General features: G+C 54.1%; 1 protein-coding gene across 1 annotated transcript; it reads right to left on the bottom strand.

Moving 5' to 3' along the window:
* Positions 1-220: 220 nt before the first annotated feature.
* LOC102438197 (merlin) lies at positions 221-18,050 on the bottom strand (the record flags this gene model as incomplete). The annotated part of the gene is made up of 11 exons (XM_023749043.1): positions 18,004-18,050; positions 16,556-16,676; positions 15,116-15,198; positions 13,885-13,960; positions 10,725-10,859; positions 7,768-7,842; positions 6,576-6,689; positions 3,507-3,641; positions 2,387-2,604; positions 1,433-1,538; positions 221-348 (listed from the first exon to the last, which is right to left on the bottom strand). Coding segments are annotated over exons 1-11 (1,238 nt in total), but the record flags the coding sequence as incomplete, so codon positions are not given.
* Between the last annotated feature and the right edge of the window lie 333 nt (positions 18,051-18,383).

Genomic DNA, 18,383 nt, shown 5'->3' with positions numbered 1-18,383 from the left:
CGAGCCACTGCAATCCCCAGGCCTCCAATCAAGTATCGTTTTTATCCCGAAGATGGAATGCTGGCCTGTCGCCTTCATTTCTGAATTAAGAAAATTCTTCCTCTAGGTGGTGAGGACAGAGCAAACCTCGCAGGAGCTAGCGACAAGCCGCGGCCGCCCCCCGCCCCTCCCCCCGGCCCAGGCAGCTCGCTCCGCTCTGGGGGACGGGGAGGCTACGTACTTTTCTTTCTCTATTTCCATGGAAAGTCGCTTCATGTCAGTATCCTTGAAGTCGAAAGACAGGCTGTCGCCGATGAGGTTGAAGCTTGACATGTCAGGAGGCAACAGCGCTGGAATCGGGTTGATGGGCTAAACGAGAAATCTCCGGTTAGGAGGTCTGGGCTCTACACGAGCCGAGGGCACTGCTGTGCTAATCACCGACTCCCCTCTCCCCACCCCTGGCAGCCATGGAGCAGACGGGAGCAGCGTAGGCCCCGCCTCCCACTCCCAGCACCACCACCGCCTCCTGCCACCATGGTCTTCTGACTCCACGGTTCTACTCGTGAGAATTTATTCTACGGATTCTCCCACGTGTACGTGCAAATATTTGTGTTCAGGGATGTTCCGTGCGGCTTTTGTTTGTAATTGAAAAAGAAAACAGGCTACGTACCATCCACTGGGGACTGGTTGGATGAACTGTAGTCCATCCGTACAACGAACTATGATTAAAAAGTCCAGCCCTAGCCAGTTTGGCTCAGTGGATAGAGCATCAGCCTGCAAACTGAAAGGTCCCAGGTTCGATTCCGGTCAAGGGCACAGGCCTGGGTTGTGGGCTCGATCCCCAGTGGGGGACCTGCAGGAGGCAGCCGATCCATGATGCTCTCTCACATGGATGTTTCTCTCTCTCTCTCCCTCTCCCTTCCTCTCTGAAATCAATAATAAATAACTAGGCTGCTCGATTCGTCTTGTGACCCCATTGAATTGCTATCTGCCTCCTCGTCCCAAATTGAGTTTGGAAGCTGGTTCCTGGAGGCCGGTTCCCGCACGGCAATAGGTCGCTTGAGGGACACAGGGTCTCCCTGCCCAGAACTAGGATCACGGTGCAGAGCACATCACGGTCGCTGAAGGTGACATCCAGGTTGGTGCTAAGAGGCTGGAGAGCCAGTTCTCTCGAGAGCGATGCGGGTCTACTCTACTTGGAATAAGAAGAACACTTCCGAGCTGTAAAAGGCCCTGCTGCTCGCTACCTTGGCAGCCAGAGACGTGCCTGACGACTCCAAGGCCAAATGGCAGCCCAGGCGTCCTGCCCAGACCCCACCTGCAGGCTCTGCACCCCTTCTCTGCCAGGTGCTCGCGTGAGCAGTCACCCTGCAGGCACCGCCCGGTGAAGCCAAGGGCTGGGCAGCCCCCCCAGCCCCGCCTCCCCTCCCCACCCTGGTCCCCCCAGGCTCACCGGGTACGTGGGCTTGGTGGTGATTTCCAGGAGCTTTTGCTTGGCTCTTCGCTCTGCCTCGCGGGCTTCCTGCAGGTCCTGCTTCAGCTGATCGGCCTCCTTGGCCCTGCACGGGAAGGAGGAGCTGTCACCCCCGCAGAAGGTGAGGAAATGGGTCCCTTCCCCCCCTTTTCCCCTGGAGAGGAGGGACCGGACTCTTCTCAGCCGCCCCCCACCCCCATCCCCCTGAAACTCATCTGCAGGCCAAGGGCCCACCTCCTCAGACACCACCACTGAGGGCCTCACACTTTGGTGCAGGTCCTTGCCCTGCAGGACACAGGATCCAGCCCAGCATGCATCACGCACGGGGAGGCGACCCGGACACAGGGCAAGGGGCCCAGGACAGGGCAGAAAACAAGGAACCGTCGTCCCAGACCGACATGCAAGACGTGGAGAGGGCCCGGCCGGCATGGCTCAGTGGCTGAGCATCGACCTAGGAACCAGGAGGTCACGGTTTGATTCCCGGTCAAGGGCACACGCCCGGGTTGCGGGCTCCATCCCCAGTGGGGGGCCTGCAGGAGGCAGCCGATCGATGGTTCTCTCTCATCATGGATGTTTCCATCTCTCTTTTCCTCTCCCTTCCTCTCAAAAATCAAAAAAAATATATATATATTTTTAAAAAACACGTTTTTTAAATGTAAGAAGAGCCTCCTCACATCTCAGCTAAAGCAAGTCTCGGACACGCTCGACGGTTTCCCTGCAAACACGGTATCCGAGGGACCGGGCTCATCACAAAGGCACACGCGTGACAGATGTCACTCAACGAGGGAACTGTGTGCCCATGTCCCTTCCGGGAGCTCCGGCAGCACCGGCCTGGCCCCCAAGGAGCCTGTCCCCGCCCCGGACAGAGAAGCAGCCTGAGGACAGCTGCGGTCAGCTCTATCTCAGTGCCTGGCCCCCCCCCCCGCCTCTGAACTCCTCTCGGACTCCTCGGCCATCTTCAGGGCCAGCACCTCGGCCTCCAGCACCTTCTGCTCCATCACGCGCTTCTCTTCCTCCGTCCGGATGGCCGTGGCCTTGATGCGCTGCATCTCCTGCTCGGCCTCGGCAGCCTTCTGCGCCAGGAGCTTCGCCTCCTCCTCGGTGATTTGGGCCTTTTCCGCCAGCAGGTCGGCCGTCTCCTCCGACCGCATCTGGAGAGGAGGGCCCGTGAGCGGGAAGCCGGCGGGGATCCTCTGCTTGTTCTCCCACGAGATCGGAGCTCGGGGCCTCCGGGTCGGCAAGAGCCCGAGTCTGGGACTCCTTGTGGGCCCTGCTACCGAGTGTCCCCTCGGACGACATCCTGGCGACGGGACGGACAGCAAGCCACACTCTCCTCTTCTCAAAGGGCCTGTGAGGTCCCACCGCGAGAGCAACACGGAAGGCGCCTGACGGTGAGTCCCCACCAGAACCGAGGCTGGAGGAGGGGGAAACCAACCTCACCCCGTTCTCCTTTCCCTTTAAATCAGCTCCCAACCAGGGGGAGACCCTGCCCGCAGGGGGACACCTAATGATGCGTGGAGACCTTTTTGATTGTCTCAAATGAGGGGTAAGAGGGTGCGACCAGCATCGGATGGATGGAGGCCAGGGACACCACTAAACGCCCTTCAGTGACAGGCAGACCCCACCAAGGACGACCTGGCCCCAGGGCCGGTCGTGCCGAAGCTGAGCCCCGCTTTAAAGGTACCCCACGAACCGGGGAACTTATCTGCATCTATGCACAGCCCCCGGACACAGACAACAGAGTGGTGAAGGCCTGGGAGGGGCGGGGGCGGGGGTGGGGTGCAGGGGGTCAATGGGACAAGCAAACAGACAGATGTCCGGGTTGCCAACATCTGTAATACTTTCAGCAACAAAGATACCACCTGAACCCGCCTCTGCCAGCACCACGGAAAGGAAGAGGCACTGATTTTTTTTTTTTTTTTTTTAAGCTGAAATGTCACAGCAGATGTCTCTCGTTTGTGGTGCCCGGGAGGCCTAACTCCAGCAAAGGGAGCGGGACTCCGTGCAACCTCCTGGGACCCAGATCCGCCCCCCCCCCCCCCGCCACAGACACCCCGGGGATCAACAGAACCTCGTTTGGCATGGTCGCTTCTTCTTTCATCTGCAGCAGCCTCTTCTCCAGCTCGTCCCTGGTGCGCTCGGCCTCCTCTCGCATCTGCTTCTCTCGGGCCAGGCGCTGCCGCTCCATCTGGGGGGGCGGGGGACGAGAACGAGCAGCCACTGAGTCATGGGCTCACGACCTGCGGTGCCACGGGGAACCCAAGGGTGCCCAGTGTGCAGAGTCCCCGCTGTGGGGACACTTCTGGTTCTCGTCACCCACCACCCTCTGTCCTTCTAAACCAGCTGCAGGGGTGCAAACTACGCTCCTTGAGAAAACATCGAGCGGGAGAGAAACCAACAACAGCCTGGCCCGCATGGCTCAGTGGTTGAGCATCGACCTATGAACCAGGAGGTCGGGGCTCGATTCCCGGTCAGGTCACATCCCCAGGTTGCGGGCTCGATCCCCAGTGCTGGGAGTGCAGGAGGCGGCCGATCAATGACTCCCTTTCATCATTGATGTTTCTGTCTCTCTCCCTCTCCCTTCCTCTCTGAAATCAATAAAAAAATATATTAAAAAAAAAATAATAAGAGAAACCACCAACAAAAAGCCACGGCAGGCGTCTCCCTGGGTCGAAGGAGGCATTCTCACACACCGTGCCCTGTGGCTGGTAGGACGCAATGCAGGTTCCTTGTCCCTGAGACGGAGCCCCCGAAACGGGCGGCTCTCTCATCTGGTCGATGAGCCACCTCGCTATTGCTCGTCGACACAGACCCCTCCCACACCTCTAATTTCATCAACAATGGCTCCGCTCTCGCCTCGGACCCCGGAGAAGATGGAACCGTTCTGCGCGATGCATCAATAGCTCACACATTGTATTTCACAGGGGGAGCTGCGGCAGCCACGGCACAGCCCCCACAGCCCCCACAGCCCCCGCTAAGGCACCTCCTGAGCCGGGCCTGCGCCCGGAGGGAGCCAGGCGGGAGCACAGCACCCGTCCTTCCGGCACCAGCACCGCCGCTGCCACTGCCCTCGCCTCCTGCATCGCGGTAGGAACTGGGCCACATGCCGAGCTTAATCAGGCGAACAAACACCGGACCAGCGCTGTGCTCCGTGAGCCTGCGGCAGGGTATGCGCTGAATTCAGGAGGCAGCAGCCGGAAGTGACCACGGCACTATTTTATTTCCTTTCATAATTAAAGCAACATTTAATGGCTTCTCATTTCAAGCGTCTCTCAAATGCAAGATTCCTAAGAGCGCTGCTTTTTCTAAATACTAAACAAAAAAAAAAAAAATGCATTGCACCTCGGAGGAATAATGCAAAGACAAGCAATAAAATACTGCAAACTCGTCTCCAATTTTCCTCTTACAGGCCCATGGAAAGCCTGGCCAATTTGTGCTCTAATTCCAGCAGATCACGACTTCCATTAGGCGGGTAACTGCATGTCCATTACCCTCCACTTGAGGAGAGCACGGCACCTTCCCCGCCCGGCACCTTCCCCGCGGTCTCCACCCCCATAATGAGGGGCCTCCGTCTGCAAAGTGGTTCAAGCGATACAGGCGTTCGGTTTCGCCGTGTCCTTTGGTCGGAGACGGGCGAGGCGTCCCATTAGCTCCACGTGACGGAGGACAACACGGAGGTCCGCGAGTCGGGTCACTCGCTCGCCTCACACACCAAGTTTCCCAGCCGGCTCCGAGGTCATTGTCCGCCCAGGGGCCCTGGAGCCCCCGACCTGCAGTTGCCGGATGCCGGGGACGCGCCCCTGCTGTCCTACAGGCAGGGGAGGTCCGGGGGGGTGTCCATGCTCTTCTCTGCCACAGCCCAGAGGCCCTGTCCGCGCCTTGTCCTTCTCAGATCTCTCACTTCTGCGCTCTGCTCTGCTGACAAAGGGGCCAGAGGTCACTTTGCTTCTGAAAGTTCCCATTAGGACCCTGTGCTGGCTCAGGAGTCTCTCTTTGTCCAACAAAACCCAATTCCACCCGCCCCCCTCCCCAAAGCATCCCACGGGGCACATGGATGGCCCGCCACCTGGGAAAGCTAAGAGATGGAGAGTCGAAAGCACTGGATCAGACTGGGCATCTCCTGCTGAAGCTGCCGGCGGGGAGCCAGGCGCGCCGGAGGACCCACATCAGAGACGGCTGCTCGCAGACTAATTATTACACCTTTGAGTCTGTGGGTCCTCAGGGCATCCGACCGCAGCTGCTGCTACTCTGCCTAGTAGTCCGTCCAGAACCACAATTAATATGCTCGGCGGCGAGGCCCGGGCCAGGGGTGTGGATTTCGGGGAGTCGAGGTGGTCTACGGGCAGGAAACAGGTTATGGGCTCAGTGGATAGAGCATCAGACCGTCTGCTGTCTGCTGATCGGCGCTCCCGGCACCTCGCCGGGTGGGTGCTGGGCGCCGGGGCTGACCTCCGGCGGGAAGTGCAGCCAGAGGCTAATTAGCATTCCAGCAGCGGCACGGAAACGCTGCCATGCATTCCATCACCACCTAATTAGAAAAGGAGCCGGCCGGGCAGAGGAGAGACGGGCGGGCAAGAGGAAGCTCAACTAGACGGGTGAGAGATGGACGCCTGGGTGGGAACGGGCAGGCTTGGCTATTTCTTCCCACTTCGCCCGAGTGGAGAAATAACTAGAGACGTTTCCTTCGGATATGCGACTGGAGTTTATTCCTCAACTGCAGAGCTGACACCCCACCAGCTGGCACCAGCCAAGAAAGATTCAAAAGAGATCAAATAAGAGTCCCCTTCATCGCCCCGCTGGCATGGCCCAGTGGTTGAGCGTCGACCTAGGAACCAAGAGGTCATGGTTCGATTCCCCGTCAGGGCACAGGCCTGGGTTGCAGGCTTGATCCCCAGTGTGGGGCGTGCCGGAGGCAGCCGATCCATGATTCTCTCTCATCATTGATGTCTGTCTGTCTCTCTCTCTCTCCCCCCCTCTCCCTTCCTCTCTGAAATCAATAAAAAAAGAGTACTCGTCACCCATGACCAAAGGACCCCGGTCAGCCCGTAACCACTCCTTCTCTCCAGGGCCAGGACCTCAGGGGGTGCGGGGGTAAGAGCAGCCCAAACGTGGTCTTGCTCACCTGCTTTCTGGCTTTCTCCTCCCGGGCCTGGGCTTTCATCTGCTGAACCTCCAAAGAGTCGGCCTTCCTCCTCCTCATGAAGAGGTCATGGTTCCCAATGCACAGCTGCAGGATCTGTGGCCGAGGAAGCGGGAGAAACGGGAAACCCACACATTTACGCCATTGCCCGTGGTCTGAGGGTCCCCGTGGGCAGCAGGAAACCTGAGAGGGAAGCGTGGAGAGAGGCGCCAAACCCCTGCTTGATGGCCTCTAGCGCTCTCTGCTCCGGAGACAGCGCACTGAAGGTGCCTCAGATGTGCCAGGGGACACAAATCACAGAGAGAAGCCCAATGGGCGTGGCTCCGTGGTTAAGAGTCGGCCTAGGAACCAGGAGGTCGGGGTTCGATTCCCGGTCAGGGCACATGCCCGGGGTTTCGGGCTCGATCCCCAGTGGGGGGCGTGCAGGAGGCAGCCGATCAATGATTCTCTCTCATCATTGATGCTTCTATCTCTCTTTCCCTTCCTCTCTGAAATCAATAAAAAAAAATGTATATATTTTTAAATCACAGGTGAGAAATAGAAGACACGTTAGCAGGTCTTCAGTCTGCCGGTCAGGGAGGCTAGGAAAGCTCACTCAGTAGGTTGGGCTGGGACAACAGGTCATTCATGTGGAAAAATATAAAGTCGGATCCTTCCCTCACACCATATGCAAAAATGAGCTCCAGAGGATGAGAGACTTACATGCGAAGCTCAAGCCCTTGAAACTTTCTAAGAGAACAGAGAAGAACAACTGGCCCTGGCTGGTTTGGCTCAGTGGATAGAGCATCGGCCTGCGGACTGAAGGGTCCCAGGTTCGATTCCGGTCAAGGCCACATGCCTGGGTTGCGGGCTCAATCCCCAGTGTGGGGTGCGCAGGAGGCAGCCAATCCATGATTCTCTCTCATCACTGATGTTTCCTCTCTCTCACTCTCCCCTCCTCTCTGAAATCAATAAAAATATATTTTAAAAAACATCTTTATGATCCCAGGATAAGGAAAGACACAAAGGATTAAGGAAAGGACGGATACATTCTTCTACATGAAAATCGAAGAAGTTTTCGCCCTGGCCAGGTAGGTCAGTTGGTTGGAGTGTTGTCCCGATTGGCCGAGGTTGTGGGTTCAATTTCTCAGGAAAACTAGAGCTTTCGGTCACAAAAGCCAGGATCTCAACTCACCAACTTATTAACACGAAGCTTTGAGGAGTTAAACTTGAAGACATCGATCTTCTTATCCAGCGGCTTAATAGTAAACTGAAAGAAGAAAGCGGAAAACGGCTTCGGTTTGACGGCCTGGAATGTTCCCACCAACTAGGGATGCACATGGAAGCAGCAGCCACCCTGGCAAAGAGCCAGCACCAGGCTGTGCCACGCCCTGGCTTGCGGGGGCCCAGGCACGAAACCACGCTGAATTAGAGGCGCCTGAGGACGCAAGTCCAGGGCTGTGGGAGTTCAGGATCCTGGAAGGTGCGTTCTCGGCACCGTCGTGGGCTCAGAAACCTGAAATGTAAACCCTTGACAGGCCCACGCTCCGGGCTAACACTGGGAGGGCCACGCCAGACTCTAAGTCAGGGGCCCTCAAACTACGGCCCGCGGGCTACATGCAAATACAAATATTGTATTTGTTCCCGTTTTTTTTTTTTTTTTTTTTTTTTTTTTTTACTTCAAAATAAGATATGTGCATAGGAATTTGTTCATAGTTTTTTTTTTTTTTAAACTATAGTCTGGCCCTCCAACGGTCTGAGGGACAGTGAACTGGCCCCCTGTTTAAAAAGTTTGAGGACCCCTGCTCTAAGTCATGGCCCTGACTTAGGCCCACAACCTAGTGGAACTAGACTAACCACAGGCAATTACTCGAGAAGCCACATCACCTATTAGTGCCTCGTTGGGGGGCACAAATCACAAATGTGCTGGGGGATTCAGAGTGGATCTACCATAAGAAGGAGGGGACTTAAGCTGGTGAAGAATATGTACAGAAGTTAACAGATAGGATGGCTCGGCCGGTGTGGCTCAGTGGTTGAGCGTCAACCTAGAAACCAGGAGGTCACGGTTCGATTCCCGGTCGGGCACATGCCCAGGTTGCGGGCTCGATCCCCAGGGTGGGGCATGCAGGAGGCAGCCGATCCATGATTCTCTCTCGTCATGGATGTTTCTACCTCTCCCTCTCCCTTCTTCTCTGAAATCAATAAAAAATATAGATTTTTTTTTATAAAGAACAAGTGGCAACGGTTGTTTTCAACCATTCCTGATGAGACCAGACAGGTCCTCTGTTTCAAAGATGCACTTTTAAAAATGGGTATCCATTCCCAAGAGCCACCTGCTATGCAGACAAATAGGTTTGGAAAGATCTGTTCTCGGGCGTTTCTTTCCCGTGTTATATTGTCGCACGACGGGCTAGCACGAACGAGGACAGAAAACAATCCTCTGTGTAGCTTTCGGTCAAGTTAATTTAGAAGTGGTATTGCCTCCGTGTGGGCTGCTGTTTGTGAGTTTCATAAGCTTGTTTTTGGCCTCGCTGTCAGATCCCAGAGCTGTCAGCGGGAAACCACACGTGGTGTGGAAACCGCGGGCTCTGCGCCATGCCAGGGCCGCACAGAGGATCAATGAGTCGCTTAAAATAAACCAACGTGCCCTGGCCGGTTTGGCTCAGTGGATAGAGCGTCGGCCTGCGGACTGAAGGGTCCCAGGTTCGATTCCGGCCAAGGGCATGTACCTTGGTTGCGGGCACATCCCCAGTAGGGAGTGTGCAGGAAGCAGCTGAATCGATGTTTCTCTCTCATAGATGTTTCTAACTCTCTATTCCTCTCCTTTCCCTTCCTCTCTAAAAAAAATAGAAATAAAAAATAAAATAAAATAAAATAAACCAACGTTTCTGTGTTGGTTTAATAAAATAAACCAACGTTTCTATCTCTCCCTCCCTCTCCCTTCCTCTCTAAAATCGATAAAAAATGTATTTAAAAAAAAAAAGAAGAAGAAGAAGAAGCTCAAGCTGTCTCGTCAAGTCTGGACAAGCAGATCGCAACCTCGTATTAGAAACGGGGGCCTGGTGCTCGTCTCCGGGAGCTGCTCCCAGGAAGAGAAAGCAGGAAGCCTGCCTGGGGGAGGCGGCTCCGCGGGCCACACAAACTGTCAGTTACTCCACGCTCAGCGACCTGGCTGCGCGGGCGCCAGCGTGGCGTTGGGCACTGTCCGGCCGCCCTCCTCTGCCTGGTGCCCTGTGAGGTGGCTTCAGGGAACCTGGAGTGCAGGCCCTGCAACCCCACTCCCCGGACACGGGTCACCTGATGCCTCTGCGTCACTGCTGCCTGTGATGTGACACGGGAAACCCAAACCCGGCCGTACTCTCCCAGCAGCGTCCCTGTGAGGACGAGCCGGGGTGAAGGGGCCTGTACTACGTCACCGTCCCCTGCGGCGTCAGCCCCTCACACTGCAGCCCCCTCGTGACGTCACTAGACCTTCCTGGAGGGCTCAGACAGGATTTTCTACATCTTCGCTTCCCCCTACAAAACCTAAGGCAACACAGATGCTCAAGAATTCCTTTAAAACTAACAGAGAACGAATAAGTGAACAAACCAATGCGTGCAGGATTATAGCGTTTGGGAGATGCTGTGTAGAAATACTGGAATTCTAAGAGTGTTGATCTACGCGATTTAAACTTAATTATTCTCAAATTCCGGTAAGCAGGTTAGCCTGATATCATTATTTATTGTTGATACTCTGACACACACACACACACACACACACACTCACACCCCCACCATACGTATCAAGCTGGACACAGAGAAAGGGTTTAATACCTACCACACTTAAAATGCAAAGAGAAATAGGAAGCCAAGTAATAAGAAAAGGTGGCGTTTGGGGTTGGTTTACTGTTTGTCCTTTGGGGTTCAGTTCTGACAGGTTGAGCCCCCAGCCTCTTGTTAGCAGGGAGGGGGCGGAGGGATGCTATTTGAAAATAGAATGCCAATACTATCCTGTAAATGCTCTAAAAATCAATAACCAAACACCCATAGCCTGGGCAGGGAATGACGTTCCTGTCACAGGAGAAGAGGGGCCGGGGACCCCTCAGCCAGGAGGCAAGATGGGGAAGGCCTGCGGCCGGGCCCCCGGCGCGCCTGCGAGCAGACAGGCCCTACCTCCTTGTCGCTGTAGGAGATGTTGCGGATTTCGTTCCACGGGAAGGAGATCTTGGGGGTCAGCCTGTTCTCGGGGTCGTAGATGTGAAGCCCCAGCGCGTCCACGCCGAGCAGCAGCTCCGTGCCCTTCTTGTTCTGTGGATTCAACAGAGAGCAGCCGCTGTCAGCTCCGGCCGAGGCCGGAGGTCTCGTTCGTCTTCCCACGGGGCCTGGCCCACAGTGTGACAGATGACAAGCTTCGGCAGGTCCCCGCAGAAGCCACGGCTCTCGTGTCACCCAGGGGGGCCTCCAGCTTCCTGAACCGGGGCAGGTGGAGACACAGCTGCACCGTTCTTATGACCTACGTGTCCCCAGAGAGGGACGGCTGGAGGCGCCTGTCGCTGGCTTGATGGCTGAAGCAGCAGCAATCTAAGCACTGCTAACCTCCGATTAAACAGCCAGGCTATCAGAGATGTGAAATAAAAGCCTGTAAGATGAATCATTTCTTATATTAAAAGAAAAAAAACTGTTGGGCCAGCCGGCGTGGCTCAGTGGTTGAGCATCGACCTACGAACCAGGAGGTCACAGTTCGATTCCCGGTCAGGGCACATGCCCGGGTTGCAGGCTTGATCCCCAGTGTGGGACGTGCAGGAGGCAGCCTATCAATTGATTCTCTCTCATCGTTGATGTTTCTATCTCTCTTTCCCTCTCTCCCTTCCTCTCTGAAATCAATTAAAATACATATATATATTTTTTAAGTGTATTTTAATGTGATAAAGCAAATAAAGTGTTCATTGTAGAATCTACGCAGTGCGTTTATATGGGTAATCGTTGCAAAAACATTCTTTCAACTTTCCTGTTTGTTTGAAATTTTTAATAATAAAATGTTGGGAAAATATATCAAAATGAATGATATGCAAATGACACCTCCATGAGGCTGTTTAAAAATTTAGTTGATTGACTACCCCTGTGCTCTATACCTCCGGATGGCAGCCCTGGTCAGCGGTCAGAGCCGCCCGAGGGCCAGCGCCCTGGACCCCACGTCACCGACCCGGCTGCGGTCCAGAGGCCACATCCTCCGGCTGCAGGTCCGCCCGTCCGCCCGCCCGCCCGCGCTGTGGTCTGGCCTTTGTATGACGGTGGCAGGAAGCTCCCTGCACAAGGACCTAACGTGTGTGACCCCTGGCCGACAGCAAGGAGACTAAACCAGACTCAAGGGCAGGAAGACAGATCTGCAGACTGAGAAGGCGCCTGGACCGTGAGGGGAAGTGGCGACCTAACAGCAGGAGGAGGGGCGCTCCAAGGTTCATTTCTCTTCTCCTTCCAGCACCCCAAAGGCAGGTGCTTCCTCCGCTAGTCCGCAAAGCTCCGGAAACTACGTATTATGTTAACACGAGCGAGGCTTGGTACTCTGAAAACCCATGGTACCTTCTGGAAGACGAGGTATTTTATTATGGTTTATTTTCTCTTAGTTTGGCTTTTAAAAAAGAAAGAATCCCACCCTCTGCCTTCTATCATTACGACTCCAGCATTTCAGATAGAGACGGAGTCTCAAACAGCCCCTTTAAAATTGCTTTCAGTACACACAGTGATGGGGAATGCAGGAACTCGAACACAAAAGACTACGATGGCCATTAGCTTTGTCTGTTGCGTAACATAAGAAACCACACACACACAGAACGGTATCGGACGGCTTGACGCAACGGCTGTTTCAGGATTGCAAAACACCAATTTTCTTTGAATCGAGGCGGTGGGCATTATGGAGCAAGAGGCATTGGGGCTGACAACCCACGGAAACGCGTTGAAATTGGTCCGGCCCAGAGGAAGCCAAACAATGAGCAAATTCAAATGAATGAAACTTCAGAAAATAACCTTCTGCATTATTATGGAAAATCTTTTAGGCACCTGCTGACTAGATGACATCACATAACCTGTCGGTGTGTGCCTTGTTTTAAGCAAAGTAATCCATTTAAAAATCTGTATTTAGAAGAAAAAAAAATCAAGTAGACAGCTTACCCTAGACCCGTGGTCGGCAAACTGCGGCTCGCGAGCCACATGCGGCTCTTTGGCCCCTTGAGTGTGGCTCTTCCTAAGCCTTAGGAGTACCCTAATTAAGTGAATAACAATGTACCTACCTATCTAGTTTAAGTTTAAAAAATTTGGCTCTCAAAAGAAATTTCAATCGTTGTACTGTTGATATTTGGCTCTGTTGACTAATGAGTTGGCCGACCACTGCCCTAGACTATTTTAAATGTGTTCCAATGTACCCAGATTTAATATAACATTTACAGGGACCCCAAAAAGGAGAGCCAACCATACCGTGATGGTCGCTTTACCATCTACGCATCTGCAGTTTGGAGCTGGCGATGAAATACCTCAGTGGATTCGCAGGAATTCCTCTGCAAGGAGCATCTAGCAGGCTAGAAAGGCCCAGCCGCAGACTGCAAACAAAGGCCATCCTGACGCAGGAGCGATTGGCTCCCAGAGGACCGTGGACAATTAATGGTCTGAATAAAAATCCAATTAGCCTGCCAGTGAGAACAAGAGCCCACGCCCACGCGGAGCAGTGAGATATAAAATCGGCTTTACTCTCCTCGTGCCCTTGGGGAAGGAAGTACTTACAGGTGCTCCCTGCGGGCCCGGACCTCACGGAGCCGGATGGAAATAAGCAAATGTTGCCCTCAAGCATTCAGACAGGTTTCTGCTCAGCCCGGGACCAGCCCCAGACCCCAGAGGCTCTACCGACACTTAATTACCTCGGATCTAATTGAAGCCCCCAAAATAGACAACGAGGCTGCAGGACCCTGTCCCCTTCTCTCCTTCACCACTGAACCGTGCAAGAGTCTCCCATCCAGCCCCAGCTCGTTTGGCTCAGTGGACAGAGCATCGGCCTGCAGACTGAAAGGTCCCGGGTTCAATTCTGGTCAAGGGCACATGCCCGGGTTGTGGGCTCCATCCCCAGTAGGGGGCGTGCAGGAGGCAGCCGATGGATGATTCTCTCTCATCATTGATGTTTCTCTCTCTCTTTCCCTCTCCCTTCCTCTCTGAAATCAATAAACACATATTTTAAAAAACAAAAAAAGCATCTCCAATCCAGAATGAGAAAGGAATGCATTTCTGCAGTCGGGCCCTGGGTCTGTCTCTGGTTGCACACAGGGAACTTGGAGAAGCTTCCACGTACCCGGATGGCGAAGTAGTTCACGCCGTACATCTCCAGGTCCTGCGCTATCTTCAAATATTCCATCTCGGCCTCGTCCCTGTGGGGAAAGGAAAGGGGAAGTGAGCCAGAGCAGACCCAGGTGACGCTCCTCCTGACCGGAGTCCATGCTACACAGCGACGTCCAGCAGGCTCTCCCATCCGCATCAACCTAGGAGAACAGGCCTGGCTGGTCTGGCTCAGCGGCTAGAGCGTCGGCCCTCGGACTGAAGGGTCCCGGGTTCCATTCCGGTCAAGGGCACGTGCCCGGGTTGTGGGCTTGATCCCCAGTGGGGGCCGTGCAGGAGGCAGCTGATCAATGATTCTCTCTCATCATGGATGTTCCTATCTCTCCCTCTCCCTCTCCCTTCCTCTCTGAAATCAATAAAAATATATATTTTTTTAAAAATTAAAGGGAATGAAAAGATGATCAGTTCCTAAAGTGATCAGGGAAGTGCTGATTAATATTTAAGATACTTTTTACCTTTTAGATGATAAAAATTGGGTTGATAAAAACAGGTGTTGGGGAGAGCATGGGGGCGTGGAGACACACACTGCTGATGGGCACGTAAGCAGGGACCACCTTTTTGGGGGGCAATTGGGTGGCGCCTGTCAAAACTCAAAATGCATCCTTCTGACTCAGCGGCTCTTCTAAGGAATCCACGGACAGGTCACTCAGCCCATTATGTAACGATACAACACGGTACAACTGCAGCACGTTTTGTAAGAGTGAAACACCTCTAGCTACTCCAAATGCCATGGGTAGAGAAATCAGCGCAAGAGCTGTGGGATATCTCTACGGTGGAATTCTCAACATGGAACGAAATCACCAACGCATACAGGCCCGCACACCCCAGCAGGCAGGGAGTACCCACGCTCACAAGCGCTGGGGAAAGGATTCCTACAAAACTGAACATGCTCCTCGCTCTCTCTTTTCTTTTACACGAGAGGCCCGATGCACGAAATTCCTGCAAGAGTACTCGTAGGCCTTCCTTCCCCCGGCTGCTGGCACTGGCTTCCCTCGCAGCCCCAGCTTCATCTGGAAGGTCAGCTGGAAGGACGTCCAGTCTAATTAGCATATTACGCTTTTATTATTATAGATGCTACAGTCATGCACTTTGTTCAACAAGCATGTCCTAGTTTTGTAGTTTTGTTTTGGTGTTTTTTTTTAAAAAAGCCCATGAAGAAATATAAACCCAAAAGGAAGCCGCCTCACCTGGCCCGGCCTCGGTGCTCCGCGTACCAGGCTGTGATTCTCTCCTCCCACATTTCTGGAGTCATCTGATACAGATTTATTACCTAGAGAAAGAGAGAGCAACATAAAAAACCCACACCCACAGGGAGGTTCGGTATCGTGTGCCATGTTTATCATGACGCTTCACTTCGACAAAACAGCACGGCTATTTTCTTCTTTCTTTCTTTTTTTAAAATATGTTTTTATTGATTTCAGAGAGGAAGGGAGAGGAAGAGAGAGATAGAAACATTAATGATGAGAGGGAATCATTGATTGCTGCCTCCTGCATGTTGGACCGAGCCCGCAACCCAGGCACGTGCCCTTGACCGGAATCGAACCTGGGACCCTTTGGTCCGCAGACCGATGCTCTATCCGCTGAGCCAAACCGGCCAGGGCAGCACGGCTGTTTTCCAAAAGCCACGCACAGGGAGCCAGTCGCACGCAGGGGTGGGCGTGTCAACAGGCACCATGCAGTGTGAGTCACAACTCGGGCAGCGGTGCCACCCTTCAGGCCTAGGTGCCCGCCTTGCTGGGCAGGGCCCCTCCCCCCGTTCCTGGGCTGTGTGTCCCAGAGGGAGGAGCTCAGTATCTTGGGCTCACTGATCTGGGGCCGACCTGCTCGGCCAGGCTGCGTGTGCTGCGGCCTTCGCCTGCACAGAAGCCGTCAGAGGGGCAGGGAGAGCCAAGCCGAGGTGAGGAGCAGGCCTGTATTCCGGACGAGTGGAGCTATCAAATCAGAAGCAGCAAAAGGGAGAGAGGGCCTGCTTCTGCGGCTAATGAACAGGATGAACAACACCGAGGATGAAAAACTACAACGCCCACCCCTGACTCGTCTCCTCTCGGCACCCCCCTCGGCTGCTAAGCGCTCGGCTCCCTGGGCTGAACGTGTGCCGCTCCACACTCCTTCCCGGGAATCACGGACGCTCACCAACCTTTGACGAAAGGACCGTTTGCAGGCCGTGCGAGTCCTGGCAGCCCCAAACTCATTCCATGAACCTTTGCATTTTTAATATTCTTAACAGAGATTCCATACTCTTTCCTCCAGATTGATTACAACCCCGGCCGGCGTGGCTCCGTGGTTGAGCGTCGACCTATGAGCCAGGAGGTCGGGGTTCGATTCCCGGTCAGGGCACATTGCCCGGGTTGCGGGTTCCATCCCCAGTGAGGGATGTGCAGGAAGGAGGCAGCCGATCAATAATGCTCTCTCATCACTGATGTTCGTATCTCCCTCTCCCTCTCCCTTCCTCTCTGGAATCAATAAAAATAAATATATTTTTTAAATGAAAAAGAAAGATCGATGACAAAACATTCATAATAACGTCCTTGCCACGTCCTTCCGTTATCCCTTCAAGTCCGTCGGTTCGCTGTCCTACAGGCCACACACTTGCGATCTCTTCCCAGACAGGGAACAGGATGCCTTACCCTTTTTGGAAGCAATTCCTCTTGGGCCAGAAATCCCCGCTTGTGAACAGAGGGGTCGTAGTCGCCGTACTGGAGAGAGAGAAGAGGGGGGGAGAGCGAGCAATTGAGATTCGAGAGACAACTGTCATTTCTGAACGGCTGGGCTCCAGCCCAATTCCCTCCCAGCTCCAGGGAGCAATTCAATCCGGACGACCAGCCCAGATTTCAACCTTGCTGGTGTATGATCCCTGAATGAAAACTCAAAGCTGATCACATCTCTGAACGCCGTGGCGTAATCCCCGCGGGCGAGGCGCTAATGAAAACGCGACGTTCTGTTCGTCGGGAAAGGGAGCTGTGGTTTCTAACGGTCAGAGAAAGCGGCCGCTCCGGGAGCATGAGCTTCGGAGATGAAGCGACGAGAAACGCGACTGTGGCCCTTGCGATGAGCAAGGTGTGATAAGAGCCTTACCTGCTAATGGCTTCTAAGTGGCTGGTGACCAAGCTGACGGCCGGGGGGAGGGGGGAGCTGGGATGGGAATATGGCTGGCGCCGTGTTTAACAGCTTTCATTCAAGGCTCGGGAAAATGCTCTGGGAAGACGGGACGCCAGGGCTGTCACTCACGTTTGTCATCCAGACAAAGACACGCGTGAAAGGGGAACGGGCTTTCCTAACGCTGCAGGGCAGCTCTCCGCAAGGGCCGGGCGGGGCCCTGCGCTGCCACGTGTTCTCCCAGGACAGGAACGCGGAGATTTACTTTCCGATCTAAGAAAAATAATCCTTTTCTTTCTTAGGACACTTAAGCCTGCCCAGCAAATAATGAATAAAACAAAATAAGATGGAATTTTAAAACAGACACGAACTGGGAAACCAAGAGAATAGAACAATCAAAACCCGATTCTGGTCAATCAGCATTCGGTGGCTTTTCTTGGGGCCAAACCCACAAAGCTCGGTATTTTAGGAGGATCGTCTATAAACATGTATCCGTTCAGCCACCAGCAATGGGAAAAAGCAGAAGAAAGGTCGAGCGCAAGCTGTTGGCTCCGGACACCACTGGCTCGGGCCGGAACGCGGCCCGCCTGCCCTGTCACTCCCAAAGAGCCCCTAGTGCAGCGGTTCTCAACCTGTGGGTCGCGGCCCCTTGGGCGGCCGAACGACCCTTTCACAGGGGTTGCCTAAGACCATCCTGCATATCAGATATTGACATGACGATTCATCACAGTAGCAACATTACAGTTATGAAGTAGCAACCAAAATAATGTTATGGTTGGGTCACAACCTGAGGAACTGTATTTAAAGGGCCAGAAGGTTGAGAACCACTGCTCTAGTGGGGCTCCTGGTGTGTTTTCCAAGTGAAGTCACACCCCCAGCCACAGACACTCCCCCCGTGGGGGCTGAAAGGTGGCTTGTCAGCAACCTTAACTCGGGCCTCATTCCCACACCGCCCTAGGATAGAAGCCCCACGAATTACTATTTCTCAGGAATCTCATAATCATCGGAGGAGCGGCGGAACGGCATTGCATCGTCTTCTGCGTGTTAACGGGATTAATCTGTCGAATGTAAACGTTCAAAATGTGCCGCAGATTCTGTAGCCCCGTCCAGGCATTTCTCCGTTTCGGGAACGGGCAGGGACCTGGCTGGTCTCGCCCTCGGAAAGGCCTGGGGATGGAGTAAGCCAGGAACTCTGAGCTTGCATGCACTGCCTCGGGAGGCGGGTTGCCTAAGGTTCAACCCCAGCTCTTTCACTCATTAGCTGCGACTCTGGGAAACCCGTGACTCGGTTTTCTCATCTGTAAAATGGGGTGATAACAGTATCTACCTTCCAGGACTCTTACGGGGATTCCATGGAAT

This window comes from Myotis lucifugus, unplaced genomic scaffold (assembly GCF_000147115.1).
Source record: "Myotis lucifugus unplaced genomic scaffold, Myoluc2.0 scaffold_2558, whole genome shotgun sequence".
Classification (NCBI taxonomy): Eukaryota; Metazoa; Chordata; class Mammalia; order Chiroptera; family Vespertilionidae; genus Myotis; species Myotis lucifugus.
Note: the sequence above shows the minus strand (reverse complement) of the source record. Positions and strands in the feature narration are given on the sequence as shown.